The sequence below is a fragment of the Schistocerca gregaria genome, chromosome 2 (genome assembly GCF_023897955.1).
Source record: "Schistocerca gregaria isolate iqSchGreg1 chromosome 2, iqSchGreg1.2, whole genome shotgun sequence".
Taxonomy (NCBI): domain Eukaryota; kingdom Metazoa; phylum Arthropoda; class Insecta; order Orthoptera; family Acrididae; genus Schistocerca; species Schistocerca gregaria.
Genome location: NC_064921.1, coordinates 823,654,406 through 823,669,657, shown reverse-complemented (window position 1 = coordinate 823,669,657; position 15,252 = coordinate 823,654,406). Strand labels below are relative to the sequence as shown.

The 15,252-nt window shown below is 40.2% G+C and overlaps 1 protein-coding gene across 3 annotated transcripts in view; it reads left to right on the top strand.

Annotated features, from left to right (window-relative positions):
• LOC126335166 (probable multidrug resistance-associated protein lethal(2)03659) overlaps positions 1–15,252 on the top strand; it is a 262,493-nt gene that overhangs the window by 142,010 nt on the left and 105,231 nt on the right. For all 3 annotated transcript variants that reach the window (XM_049998144.1, XM_049998145.1, XM_049998143.1), the window contains exon 2: positions 5,994–6,079. In XM_049998144.1, the coding sequence (XP_049854101.1) occupies positions 6,003–6,079 (77 nt within the window). In that variant the 5' untranslated portion in view covers positions 5,994–6,002. The remainder of the gene's footprint in view (positions 1–5,993; positions 6,080–15,252) is intronic.

Below are 15,252 nucleotides of genomic sequence, written 5' to 3'. Positions count from 1 at the left end.
GAAAGGTATCGGTAGTTTCAGGGAAATCATTGACACTGATTAAAAGTAAAGGATTGCAAGAAAGCGTCATAAGCGTCGTTAGTTGGTTAGTATAGAGCATCGTAAATTTGACATTACAAAGTCTAGTGGTGATATCAAATATGAGTCTTACCACAGTAGGCAAGGGTAAAACAGAAAAATTCTCTGTTGTACTAAAACTGGGTCCTCTAATCGATACTAGATAAAATTTAGTTTTCTTGAGGTTCCTTCATCCTAGTTGCTTGTTTCTTTCTTTAGGATGGTGCAACATCTTAAATTGTGAAAATGAATGGTATTCAGAAGCGGATCACGGCTCCGCTGTTACCTCGCGTTATTGAGGAAAGTGCGCGCTCCACATCATAATCTTTGTTTTGAACATCTCACAGAAATATGTACTGCCATTTCGCCGGAATCTGTAGACTATTTGTTGCAGCTAAGCCGCCAGTGACCTCCTGTAGTTCTCATATTGCTTCGTCGTATTATTTAATCAGAATGCTAGATACGTTTGACACGCTTGAGGGAATTGTTTCCTAAATAAAAACTTGTTCACTTACTTTACTTCAATTAAAAACTTTCCTCGTTGACGCGTTTTATATTGCATAGTTTTTCTCAGGAATGGGTAGAGGTATCTAGTTGAAATCTGCCTCACAAACTTTTTACATCTCCGAAAGACAAAAGATTTTTTAAGCTTATAAGTCAGTGTAATCAAAAGATACCGCCATTTGTTACACATTTTGATATCTTTGCAGTATCGATAACATGCAAAATCATAGAAATTCTCGATTCCCAGGGTTAACTGTGTGCGGAATCGTTTGTGTGCAAATCCTATTCGCACTTGATTTCTTTCTATCGGAAACCTTCTTAAAGAATTACAGTGCTTGTAAGTATTGTCAAGTGACGAAATGATTTTTGAAATTTTGTATATGGGTACATTTTGGAGAAGTTTGTATTTTGATGATGAAACCGTTCGAAATGTGCTTCGAAAGCCAAAGAACCGTTTGAAAGATTTTATGGTTATACTGATAGTCATCATAATGTGCATTTGCTTGATATTGCCTTAATCAAGGCGGCTTGCTCTTCCCAACAAAAAAATGTAACCTATAACCTATGCTAAGCTTTCTGTGCCCCCTCCCCTCCAATCATCTACCAGTGTCTCTCCAAGGGGCTTTCGTTACGGTTCAAATCAGTTCCCGTAGCAATTTGAAAACAATTACCACTCCTCCTGTTAGCTGGTTTTTCATTACTTTCCAGCGGGTTAGGAAACGTGAGTATATTTTTAAGCACAAGGGTTTCTCAGCGCAATTTGAAAGGATTTCGTTCTTTATTCCAACAAATACTCTGAATTTCCGGTCTCCCATTGTACTGAAGCAGACACAATCGGTTGCTGCAAAAGTGAGCTTTCTTGTATAATATCGCAGCCCACTATCATCATTGAAATTCGTATGTTAAAAAGTACCTGTGATATTTACTAATCGTAAGCCATAAGTATTTTTTAATACAGTTGTTTCACAGGAGAGCATTCACCGCAGATCTCTGCGGTGAGACACGCTTATCATGCATGTTTTCTTGAACCACTATAACATGCTCACGACGCAGAGATCATGCAGACCTCATTTGTCAATTGTAGAAAACGATTAACGTGGTATCAAGGTGTAAGATGCTTAAAGACTAACGGAAGTTTAATGAACCAGTCGAGATATTGCGGTAAGTAGAAAAATCATTCATTTCATGCAAAAATGGAAAATTTTCTCTATAAATTCTGTAGACCCGGTGCAACTTGGATACAGTTCGAAATGACGCCACTTGTGTAACCTGTTCCAACAATTGTTCAGAACTTGTAAAAAATATACAGGAAAATGTTATAAAACTATTTTCTACTACAAAATTCTTTATTTAAATGGAAATACATCGTCGCTGCCAGTCGAATTCATAATTAGAGATAAGTGCTAAGTTTCGAAAATACATTTGTTATAGCATTGGCATTTGGTCGGAGAAATATTGCAGTAAAATTGCTTGTGCCGAGACTCTGCCCAAAATAATAAATACTAACTACATAAGATACCCTCGTCTCATTTAAAGATACGGTAACACATTTCCTCCGTTTCATAATGTGTGATTTGTTATCTTTGTCGTTCCTCTTCAGATATTTCGCATTGTTGTTCAGTTTTTCATAGAACAAAATTTTCCCTTCTTTCTGTGTTTTGTCAGTTTTATATATACAAAATTGGAGGCTACAATTAAAATTAAGAATTAAAAATTTCTTGAGCATGCTATCGGGGCCTTACTGTATTCCGTGGTGCTCCAGGTTGCGTTGCCGACCATGAGATATTTTAGCCACTTGACCTGCACATCACTTCAAATGCATTGCAGTAAGAGTAAATAATCCGTCATATGCCATCGTACACGTGTATTAGTGTAAATACTTCGCAGTTTCTACGTTTTTCTAACATTACAGAGCCATTCGCGGAGGGGGCGTTGGAAAAATTGCTGTATAGGCCTTGGTAAGCATCTTGATACTTCCCTCCCTGACGTGAGCAAGTTTGAGGCAATATATTCATCTTACAGTTTGTGGTACTATTTCTGCACTCATCCAGTGTCTCGCGATAAGGATGTACTAATACGGTCTTGATAACCAAGCATCCCTGTCATAATCTTACTGACTGCACCAGCTAGGTAGTTACAATTCATTGCTTAGAATTCGGAAGTTCTGTGAAGGTGCTGCTTCCAGATAAGATAAGTGAACACTACAGACGTACTAGAGCAGTTGTTCCTTACCTATCTTAGACCATTACCTTTGAGTGCTCTTGGACATTAGCTGGTACCGTGCCATGGTTAGCCCCCCCCCCCCCCCCTTTTCACACACTATCACAAACTTTAGCAACTATCTAAACTGAAGAGTGAAAGATTTGTTACAGCACACTTTTTTAAATTGTGTAGTAATAATTTTTATAATCTGTGTACAGCACTATAGTAACCCTTAAGTAGTTAATTGCTGTGTCTTGCACTACTGCAGATGCTATCTACAGTTACAAGAAGACATTTTCTTGAGATATTTAGCATCTGGTACGTCTCACTTTTATCATCTGCTGCGTATGGGACAAAGCACAATATGTTTTGGGTGGACTGTGTGAGGAACCTTAGCTTCTACTGCATTAAGGCTACTAATTGAGGAAAAGCAATTATTCCTAAGTTATAGAATCACTGTTAGTCATACAAAATTGAGATAAAACTAATTATATTCTGAAAATAATTTAGTTTCGTGACTGAAACGCAATCGAATCGTTGAGTTTTTACCCCTCAGAAAATTTAACACCTCGGGGGTAATTATCCCAGGTTTGGAACAACTGTACTAGAGAATGGGTTAAGACATCGTTTGTAACCCCAACAATCTTCTAAAGTTCTCCCAAGTCGTTCATTTGCCCTCGCGTAGTCGAAACTTAACATCGATTCACAACGTTTCAAGTAGTCTCTTTCGGTCTGTTAAGAGTGCGTCGGTGGATCGTTAATACTGCAGTCAAGAGTTAACGTTTCCATCCGATGACTGTTATTTTAAAATTTTACCGCGTTTAAGGCAAGTTGCCATTCACTTTCGTGTACATCCCGAATCATTCTGACCTGGGGTGGGACACTAAACATTAGAACTTCCTTGCTATGATATTGCCTCTAATCAGTCAACTGTGGCGATAGTTTCAGGATCTAGACATTTTTATGGTCTTGGTCGAAAAAGTAGTCAAAATCTGTTAATGATGAAAATTTTAAAAGTATCGGCTGTGAAGGAAGTGAAAAGTCGTTTCATATACAGACAAGTACGCATTGCCTCATCATGGCGAAAGGAAATCCACGCTCTTTAAGCGATCAGTCTCTTGCATCGACGTCAGTAAAAATTGGAGAATGGGACATCAATGTTGCTAGAGTCAAACCAGCTTTAAGGTTGATTGTATTTACGTCTATATTTCGCAAGCCACCTTCCGGTGTGTGGCGGAGGGTTCTTCGTATAAAAGTGTCACTTCACCCTTACGTTTCAGTAGCATATGGTTCGCGACTCTCTCCAATTTTCCCATGAAGGTAGTTTTTATAGGGACGACGTAGCAGGTAGGAATACGTTGAGTTGATACGCTAGTAACGGACGGCCTCGGAACTTGAACAGTAGGCCGCACCGTGATGCAGAACGCCTCTCCTACCATTGGAGTTGGCTGAGCATCTCCGTGACCCCTTCGCGCGTACTAAATGTACCTGTAAAGAAACGTGCAATTCTTCTTTGTATCTTCTGTTTCCGCTATGCGTCCTATCTGGTGCTGATCCCACGCTGACGAGCAGTATTAAAGTATTGGTCGAACGAGTGTTTTGTAAGTTACTTCCTTTGTTGAACATCAAATGAATCTGCATGGTGTCTGCCTTATTCGCGATTAATTTTCTGACCGTTAAGCTTCACATCGCTTCGTAGGCGTACTCCGACTCTTTACGGCATTAAATGCTTCCAGTAATTGTTTGGCAATATTGTAATCATACAGTAAAAGGTCCATTTGCAATATGTTACATTTATTTTGAGGGTCATCTGCCACACTTTGCACCATGCATCATGCTACAGTTTTGTCATCGCGACTTCTGTATATACAACAGCATGTGTGAAAAAGCTTCTTGGAACATCCGACCTTACGTACTGGGTCATGTATATACTGTATATTGTGAAAAGTAATACTCCTATAACACTCCTTCTGAGGTACGCCCGAAATCCAATCGCTCGGTTGGTATAATACTTCATAAGCTCGTACGATGATAGTTTAGCGGCAGTCCGGAGCTATATCGAGTGCCTTCCGGAAGTCAACTAACACCGCTTCCACCTGCCCATCTGTATCTACTACCTTCTGGGTCTTCCAGACGAAAAGAGCGAGGTGGCTTTCACACAGTCGTTTTCGGAACACATGCTCGTTCGTACAGAGATGATTATCGGTCTGTATAATATATAAGGAGAAAATACGTTCGGGAGTTCGGCAGCAGACCGACGTCAAGACCTATACTTCTGTGCGTCTGTTCGACGACCTTTTTCGAAAATAAGAATAACTTTTTCTTTAACACTAGAAGCGGTTCGCGCCTCTATAGACTTACGGTTCACAGCTGCTAGAGGAGGGACAAGTTAATTCGCATATTCTGTGTAGAATCGAATAGGTATCCCGTCTGGTCCAGTGGCCATGCCTCTGTTGAAAGACTTAAGTTGCTTTTCTATCCCTTGGTCACTTATTTCGATATGTAATTTTGCCGTTGGTACGTAGATTTAGGAGGAACAACGCAATCTTCCTTTGTGAAACAGTTTTGGAAAAAAACACCTTTGAGTATTTCGACCTTTTGTGTGTCCTCTGTTACATCATAGCTGTGGCCAGTCTGTCACGACAAATGATTTACTGATTTAACATGGAACCAGAACTAACTTGGATTTTCTGTCAAGTTCGTTTTACTTTCTTATTCTTTGAACGCTTCACGCATAAAATAATTGTTAAACCAGTTCATAAATGTTGCTGGTAATCTTGTGAACCATGCCAGGTAGCATTATTAACGGAAATAAATTCTTGAGATTTTGTATGTTTCGTCACGAATTCGTCAGTGCGAGGGTGTCATGGAGGTCCACGTCCGTATCTGAAGGTCCGTTGTTAAACTCTTGCGTTGTACGCTACGTATGTCACATCGTAGAGGTTTAAGTTGGTACGTGTTTACCTCGTAACAATAAACACGTGCCTTTCACTTACATCTTACAGAATGGTCAGTGACAGTAAAAGTAGAGAAATTGAAGTTTACTGATCACACTCTTCGCACATCATTTGCGATTGGAATGGGATGGTGCAATTGTGGCTTTCATATAACAGGGTTAATACTTAAAGCATATAACACATCTGTATTTTGAAAGCTGAAATACTTTATATTTTAGGATTTTGTATTCTAGATTTCGATATGTTTCTAACGTGAGAATATTTAACTTACAGAGTGTGACAATGAATGAGAAGGACGATGCTGCTATCTTGCCTCATCCAAGAAGTTCTGCAAGCGCGCTGTCAGCCATCACATTCTGGTAACGTTAAAAAGTGCTTATTGAAATTCGTTGCAGGCTTCAAACCTTGTCTTAAAAGTATCGTTATTAATTTTGCCTAGTGTAGTACTAGCTTAGTGGGTATCACTGGTGACAGATGAGAGATCCAAATACACCGACGGAAAAATCTCACCAAGGAGGAGTTGTGCCATATAAACAAAAGTTGATAGGCTTGTTTCTACATGTAAGCGATTTTTTCTACTCTCATTTCACACCAGTCGCAAAAGTGGCGCTAATAACGCCTCTATAAATATACAAATAGATTTGCTTTGAACACACGCTTTTAAGCGTCATGGGCTTTAGTTTTCTTGGAGACCAGATATGATGAGTTGATGTCAAGAAAGCCTCCGAGGAGACAGAGATGCCATTAATACCACCACCACACAGGGTTTGAACGAGGTCGTATGATAGGGCTATGAGAACCGGATGTTCCTTCTGCGATATTACAGAAACATTTTACACGTTGGCTGGCAGCAGGGTTCACGAGAATGTACGGTCGCAAGAAAATCTGGCTCCTGACGGCCCCTTAGAAATGCAGAGAGGGACGACCATCGTTTCGGCTTATGTCTCTGATGCATCGTACTGAATCTACATCACAAATTTGAAGAACAGTTGACATCAGTTACATAAAAGATGTTACAAATAGGTTACTTTGAGGATAGCTGTAAACCAGACGTCCTGTAGCGTGCATTCTGTTGACCTGAAACCACCACTATTTGCGACTTAGAATGTCAAATCAGACACTTTTCAGCCGTCTAATTTCCAGACTTATTTTATTGGGCCAATAATTTTGTTTGAAAATTAGAAGTGTGAAAGGTGTCAGATTTGACATTCTATACTGCAAAGAACCATCTATGAAAAGATAAACATGTGGAGATTTGCGACTTAAGTGATGCCAAGTCAGAGCTCTTTGAAGGGAACGGTGGACGTGTGTTGTGCCTTCTGGTGAAAACTGGTTCTGTGTCGGTGCCAGTGATAGCCTCAACTGGCCTCCTAGCCAACACACAGCTATCAACCAACCTGTCTCCGTGCTACATACACTGGACCTACACCTGTAACTACGGTCTGGGGTGCAATTTCGTAGCAGGCGCACTCTCGTGGTTACCCCATGCACCCTGACTACAAAATTTGTGTCAATCTGCTGATTCGACTGTTGTGCTGCCATTAGTGAACAGCATTCAAGAGGTGCCTTCAAACAGGATAACGCTCGTCCACATCCTGCTGTTGTAACCCAACATGCTAGACAGTGTGTTGAGATGTCGGATTGGTTTGCTTAAGCACCAGATCTGTCTACAGTTGAGCGCACATGGACATAATCTGACAGCAACTCGGTCAACCACAACAGCATTAACTGTCGCTATATTGACCAGCCATGTGGAACAGACATGGGACTGCATCCCACAAACTGACATCTGGCACCTGTACAACATAATGCATGCCCGTTTGCATGCTTGCATTCAACATTCTAGAAGTTACACTGGTTATTAATGTATCAGCATTTCCCATTTGAAGTGGCTTAAATTGCATTTACATAACCTTAGATCTTGCAGTGTTACATGTTACCTATAACAATGTATGCCAGGAATTTGATTGCTATCTATTGTTTTTTAGTGTTGAGATATTTTTGTCAGTATATAAAACCTTTACTGTATGGTTAAATGATAGCATCCTCTTAGGTAAAATACTCCGGAGGTAAAATAGTCCCCCATTCGGATCTCTGGGTGGGGACTGCTCAACAGGACGTCGTTATCAGGAGAAAGAAAAAGCACTCAACAGATCGGAGCATGAAATGCCAGATCCCTTAACCGGGCAGGTAGGTTAGAAAATTTAAAAAGGGAAATAGATAGGTTAAAGTTAGATATAGTGGGCATTAGTGAAGTTTGGTGGCAGGAGGAACAAGACTTCTGGTCAGGTGAATACAGGGCTATAAATACAAAACCAAATAGGGGTATTGCAGGAGGTGGTTTAATAATAAATAGGAGTGCGGGTAAGCTACTACAAACAGCATAGTGAACGTATTATAGTAGCCATGATAGACACGAAGCCCATGCCTACTACAGTAGTACAAGTTTATATGCCAACTAGCTCTGCAGATTAAGAAATTGAAGAAATGTATGATAAGATAAATTATTCAGGTAGTGAAGAGAGATGAAAATTTAAGTCATGGGTTACTGGAATTCGACAGTAGGAAAAGGGAGAGAAGGAAACATAGTAGTTCAGTATGGATTGGGGCTAAGAAACGAAAGAGGAAGCCGTCTGGTAGAATTTTGCACAGAGCATAACTTAATCGTAGCTAACACTTGGTTCAAGAATCATAACAGAAGGTTGTATACATGGAAGAATCCTGGAGATACTAAAAGGTATCAGATAGGTTATATAATAGTAAGATAGAGATTTAGGAACCAGGTTTTAAATTGTAAACATTTCCTGAGGCAGATGTGGGCTCTGACCACTATCTATTGGTTATGAACTGTAGATTAAAACTGAAGAAACTGCAAAAAGGTGGAAATTTAAGGAGATGGGACCTGGATAAACTGAAAGAACGAGAGGTTATACGGAGTTTCAGGGAGAGCATAAGGGAACAATTGAAAGGAATGGGGGGAAGAAATACAGTAGAAGACGAATGGATCAAGTAGGTAAAAAGACGAGGGCTAGTAGAAACCCTTTGGTAACCAGAAGAAATATTGAATTTAATCAATGAAAGGAGAAAATAAAAAAATGAAGTAAATGAAGCAGGCAAAAAGGAATACAAACGTCTCAAAAATGAGATCGACAGGAAGTGCAAAATGGCTAAGCAGGCATGGATAGAGGACAAATGTAAGGATGTAGAGGCTTATCTCACTTGGGGTGTTAGATTAGATAGGAAAAAAAGAGAGCCACTTGTATGAATATCAAGAGCTCAGATGGAATCCCAGTTCTAAGCAAAGTGGGAAAGCAGAAAAGTGGAAGGAGTATATTGAGGGTCTATACAAGGGCGACGTACTTGAGGACAATATTATGGAAATGGAAGAAGATATAGATGAAGACGAAATGGGAGATACAATACTGTGTGATGAGTTTGACAGAGAACTGAAAGATCTGAGTCGAGACAAGTCCCCCAGGAGTAGACAGCATCCCATTAGAAATACTGACTGCTTTGGGAGAGCCTGTCGTGACAAAACTCTACCATCTGGTGAGCAAGATGTAAGAGACAGGCGAAATACCCTCAGACTTAAAGAAGAATGTAATAATTCCAATCCCAAAGAAAGCAGTTGTTGGCAGATGTGAAAATTACCGAACTATCAGTTTAATACGCCACCGCTGCAAAATACTAATGCGAATTATTTACAGACGAATGGAAAAACTGGTAGAAGCCGACCTCAGGGAAGATCAGTTTGGATTCCGTAGAAATACTGGAACATGTGAGGCAATACTGACTCTATACCTTATCTTACAAGAAAGATTAAAGAAAGACAAACCTATGTTTCTAGCATTTTTAGACTTAGAGAAAGCTTTTGACAATGTTAACTGGAATATTCTCTTTCAAATTCTGAAGGTGGCAGGGGTAAAATACAGGGAGCGAAAGGCTAGTTACAATTTGTAGAAAAACCAGATGGCAGTCATAAGAGTCGAGGGGCATGAAAGGGAAACAGTGGTTGAGAAGGGAGTGAGACAGGGTTGTAGCCTCTCCCCGATGTTATTCAATCTGTACATTGAGCAAGCAGTGAAGAAATCAAAAGGAAAATTCGGAGTAGGTATTAAAATCCAGGGAGAAGAAATAAAAACTTTGAGGTTCGCCGATGACATTGTAATTCTGTCAGAGACAGCAAAGGACTTGGAAGAGCAGTTGAACGGAATGGACAGTGTCTTCAAAGGAGCGTATAAGATGAACAACAACAAAAGCAAACGAGGATAATGGAATGTATTCAAATTAAGTTGGGCGATGCTGAGGGAATTAGATTAGGAAATGAGACACTTAAAGTAGTAATGGAGTTTTGCTATTTGGGGAGCAAAATAACTGATGATGGTCGGAGTAGAGAGGATATAAAATGTAGACTGGCAATGGCAAGGAAATCGTTTCTGAAGAAGAGAAATTTGTTAACATAGAGTATAGATTTAAGTGTCAGGAAGTCATTTCTGAAAGTATTTGTATGGAGTGTAGCCATGCGTGGAAGTGAAACATGGACAATAAATAGTTTGGACAAGAAGAGAATAGAAGCTTTCGAAATGTGGTGCTACAAAAGAATGTTGAAGATTAGGTGGTAGATCATGTAATTAATGAGGAGGTATTGAATAAGATTGGGGAGAAGAGAAGTTTGTGGCATAACTTGACTAGAAGAAGGGATCGATTGGTAGGACATGTCCTGAGGCATCAAGGGATCACAAATGTAGCATTGGAGGGCAGCGTGGAGGGTAAAAATCGTAGAGGGATACCAAGAGATGAATACACTAAGCAGATTAAGAAGGATGTAGGTTGCAGTAGGTAATGGGAGATGGAGCTTGTACTGGATAGATTAGCATGGAGAGCTGCATCAAACTAGTCACAGGACTGAAGACCACAACAACATAAAGCCTCTCTAGGGGGCTCAAGACTCTTTCGTGAGTACGTGCTTGGTGAGCACGGGACTGCAACCTATTGCTTCCTATTTTGTTCTGTAACCTTTAATTTGACTGTCCTTACTTTCTCATGACAGCCTTCGATGTTCACCCCTCTCTTCCCTAGGTTTGGCTTTCCTTTCTTGAGATAGTTATTCCTTTACTTTACATCAACCCTTGTGGATTCGATGTTTGTTCTCAAAAATATGGAGAACACCACCTTACGCAGCACCTATTGCATTCAGTGTTATATATTTGTGCAAGTACCTGTGGAATAGACGTTTAAAAGCCAACACGGTAGTCTATCTTACGCGATAGGGCCGTTATGTATTCCTTCACCAGAGCCCCCTGGCAAATAGGGGATCAGATTGCCCATGGCTGTGCTACTGGCTCCTCACGCATGCCAAGGACACCTAAGCCCATCTTCTTAGGGCATCGGGATACCCAAGTGACAGTTCTGCCAGATTACCTACACTATGAAGAGTGGATCCAGTGGGGGAGCCCTTGATTGGAGTGGCTGGCATCAGGGCAGATGTTTCGCACATAGAGCATACGACACTAAAAAGCGGCCGTTCTGATCTAGCAGTCTAATTAGATAGGTCTAGATAGTTCAATGCCGACAGTTCCAATGCCCCTTCTCTCTCAGCTCTTGCAACCCTGTGGAAAGAGGGACTAGCCAGATGATAGGGAGAGAAAAGATTTACGCGATGTATGGTACGAGTCAGTGCAGAAAATGTACACTGGATGGCTTCTGATTAAAGCCACCTCTGCTGCACGGTTCACTCTTCAAATGTGTGAACAGCTAGGTGACATACCAGTTGTAATATTTGTGAGAACCACGATACACGGCAACAGGAGATTGTCTCGGCAATCCTATGGCCATGTGTTAGTTGCTCGTTTGTCGACATTGTTGTTAATTAGCATTGTTTGTTTTGTCATTTTCTATAATATAATATTTAAAATTAATGCAAATTTTATGAATAAAAATTACCGCATTGTAAAAAGGTTTATTTACAAATGGAAAAAAATTAGTACTACAGCTATTTCTAATTGATATTTCAGTTTTGTTCTTCATTATTAATAAAAATAAATACTTAAAACAGAAACCAAATAAAAGCTGACAAATGATGGTTATTCAGTTCCTACCATGTCTTGTTTCCTTCCTACAATAATGACTTACTAATTTGTATAGGGAAATGCAAATATTTTCTAATTCATAACTCATGCACCAATGTTCTTGAATGCAAATACAATCTATACTAGCTTCACTGGCTGCTGAGGTATTGGTTTTAACTGGTAGGTTTTCCCTATCCGTGTCATACTGTCACACGATCTTAATATCGGCATAATATAGCACACTTAATTTTGTTTTCGGTCCTTGGATAATTTTTGGTAGCGATATTGGGTACGTCAGGATATACATGGGTGTGTTAAAGGTATTTATTTACATAAAATTATAGATACATAAAATTATGAGGCAATTTTAAAAGAAATTGAGTTTACACCAAGCAAATAAAATTAAACATATCATAGTTAAAATAAATATACTGTATAAAATTATGCTTATATACAGTGATATAATGTTTTGAGCTACATTAGTCGGCAGGAGCATCTCTTAAGAATTTTGTATACTAGCGTCGAAGAAACTCCTTTACACTGTTATACTTACATCAAAAGACTCCTTTACACAGTAACATGAACCCGAGAAATGCTTATCTGAGACAATTGCCAACATATTGTTCCTGTTTCCACATGAAATCGCACTTCGTACCTGGATTCATGTGATGTCTCTTCGGAAACAGCTCATTAACTCGCAATGAGCTATCTCAACAGGTTGGCACTTGGCCGCTCAGAGCGAGCTTGGGACGGGTTCATCTTGCCCACCAATGATTAACAATAGCAACTGAAATTTGCAACTAGTTTTTGTATATGAATTGAGCAATATTGAAATTTACAAGTTAACAGTACAGGTAATGTCAGCAGCATGATTGGAGATGTATATTAACATTCAAACAGTGAATCTAAATAATGAAATATATGCTTCTTGGCTCAAAGCCTTGTAGGTGGAAACCCGCTGGTCTGTTAGTTACAGCTTGATGCGGCTTCTACTTGACCCATTGTTCTTACACTTAGTGACCATTTAAAACGTAACAGCAATATATAACTTGTAGGCAGGGATGTGACATATATGCTATACAGTGACTGTTGCTGTCGCCCCCTCACTTAAAATTGGAAAATGGTTCAGTCATCTTGGATGGAGATCTTACACTCCAGACAGACAAGGACCTATGGGCTAGTCTTGAACGGTGAGTGGTACATTTTGAACCACGTGTAATACAGATAATTAACCAGATTAAGGTGCTTCCATTATAGATTTGGGAGGCAGTTTCCTTCCAGAGAAAGTCGTGGTAATATGCAGGTGCGATAAGAAATTTCGTATCCCCAACAATGAAGTATATCCAGTGCTTGCACTTTGGTAATAGTCATCCTGCCACACGGCAGACTCAAAGTTTGGAAAATGCAATCACTCCATGAAAATAGCACTTTCAAACTACTGTCCTTGTGTATCAACTGTAAGACCATCCTCCATGCTCATTATTAGTTTTCTCAGTCATTAAGAAAGAAAAGAAGACACAAGAATTTGCAAAGAAAAGAAGATAACAAGAATTCGAATCGGGGAGGTTCTAAAAAGGTATAAACATGTACATCCTGTTCACATGACCAATTGTGCAAAAGTCATAGCCACTCCTCCAAATCTCCACCCTCTTCCACCTCAGTTTAGATAAACAAGATCTTCCACTGCCCTGTCACTTGTGATTCCTACAGCACCATCTTAAGGATCCACTTCCTTCCCTGGAAAACCAGAGGTCCAACACAAGTCCGTGCCTCAAGAAGCTGTGAGCTATGGGTCCAAAGGCTGCCTGCTTTTCTTTTATCGTGGTGTTTACATCCTCTTCCTATCCAGTTACTTTCTAGTTGAGTGAGTGACAAACGGAAGACATCCTCATCACTCCTAACCAAGATGAATTATGTAACAAACCTTTCTGTGACAGAACTGTTTCAGGCTCTTGCTTAGTCTCATGTTATTGCCCCAGGCTCTGATTAAATTGTCAGGTGACCAGTCATGTGAATTTTACCTAATAGGTGTGTATCCTCAGGGTTTTAAATTGTATTTAGCATGATGGTGCCTTCCTTTTGCAATGGTATCACGACCCCTATCATTGAGCCACACAAAAAAAAAAACAATTCATTGACAAGTTACAGGCCACTTAGCCTCTCCTATGTGCTCTACAAACTGCTTGAAAGGTTGTTTGCCAACTGATTATGCTGTGTTGTTGAATCTTTGGGGGCTTTTGTCCCCATATCAGCATGGTTTTTTGGGAGGGACAGTCCACAACCATACATACATACAGGTTGGACATGTCAGCCGGACAGGCTTTCACCAAATGCCAAAAACTCATTACAATTCTTTTGACTTGCACAAGGCATGACACCACCTTGTGACAAGATATTTTAATTAACCCCTGTGACTGGGACTAGACTACTTACTGATTTTTGTCAGTTTTTATCACACTGCTTGTTCTGGATTACAGGTAGTCCTAAACTCAGCTCCCCATGGCTCAAAGAGAACAATATCCCATAGGGCCCTGTGCTCAGTGTTAGTGTCTCCCTCAGTGCCATAATGGGCTGCTGATGTCTTATCAGGTGACTAGTCCACCCCCCCCCCCCACCCCCCCCCCCCCCTCTCTTCCTCACTATATGTCAACTGTGCATTTGGTACAGCTCCCATTCTGTAGCCTCAACTGATCTCAAACCCACCATCTGATGAGCCTCTAATTGGAACCTTTTTTATGGTTCGCAGTTATCAGCTGCAAAAACGTGGCTCCTGCATTTCTCTTGCTGTGCTGCAGTCCATCCTGATCCAGATGTCTACAGAGGTACTCTGTGCTTAGATGTTGTTGCACAGTCCAGATTTTTGGGAGTTCTCTTTTGCAAGAAGCTGACTTAGCTGCTGGTTGTTGCTCTGTGCTAATCCCATAGACAGTCGTCTTGCTGATGTGGGGGATCTTCTCTCTTCAATTGAAATGCTATGAATTCTTTTTCTCCTATGTAACTGCCATTCAAAAATTTCACTATCTTGCAACAAACCCTATTATTTTTGCGTATGCTGGGCAAGGCCCCTGACATCCAACTTTCAGTGGGATTAACATTTGGAATGTGCCTTGCAGCTATCTGCCTAGGCTTCAGTATCTCCTATTTAGAATGTACTCCTTGTGTTTTCTCACACATCATGCCTTCATTGGCATACAGGCCACATATCAGGACCAGTCAATTTGTTTCCCAAAATCTTTCACCCTCTTGGCTTTTTGGTGTCTGTCTTTCCAGTTCTTCAGGAGTTTGATGATTGTCACCATCTTTTACACTGATAACTCCAAAACCCTGAACAGGATGGTGTACTCATGTCTCCTGCCTGTCAGGAGCACTACTTATTACTTAAAAAATGTAATCTTTTTACAGCAGAGCTGATAGTTGTTACCAGCACCATCCATTTTATTAAACATGCCTCCCTTGACTGTGTT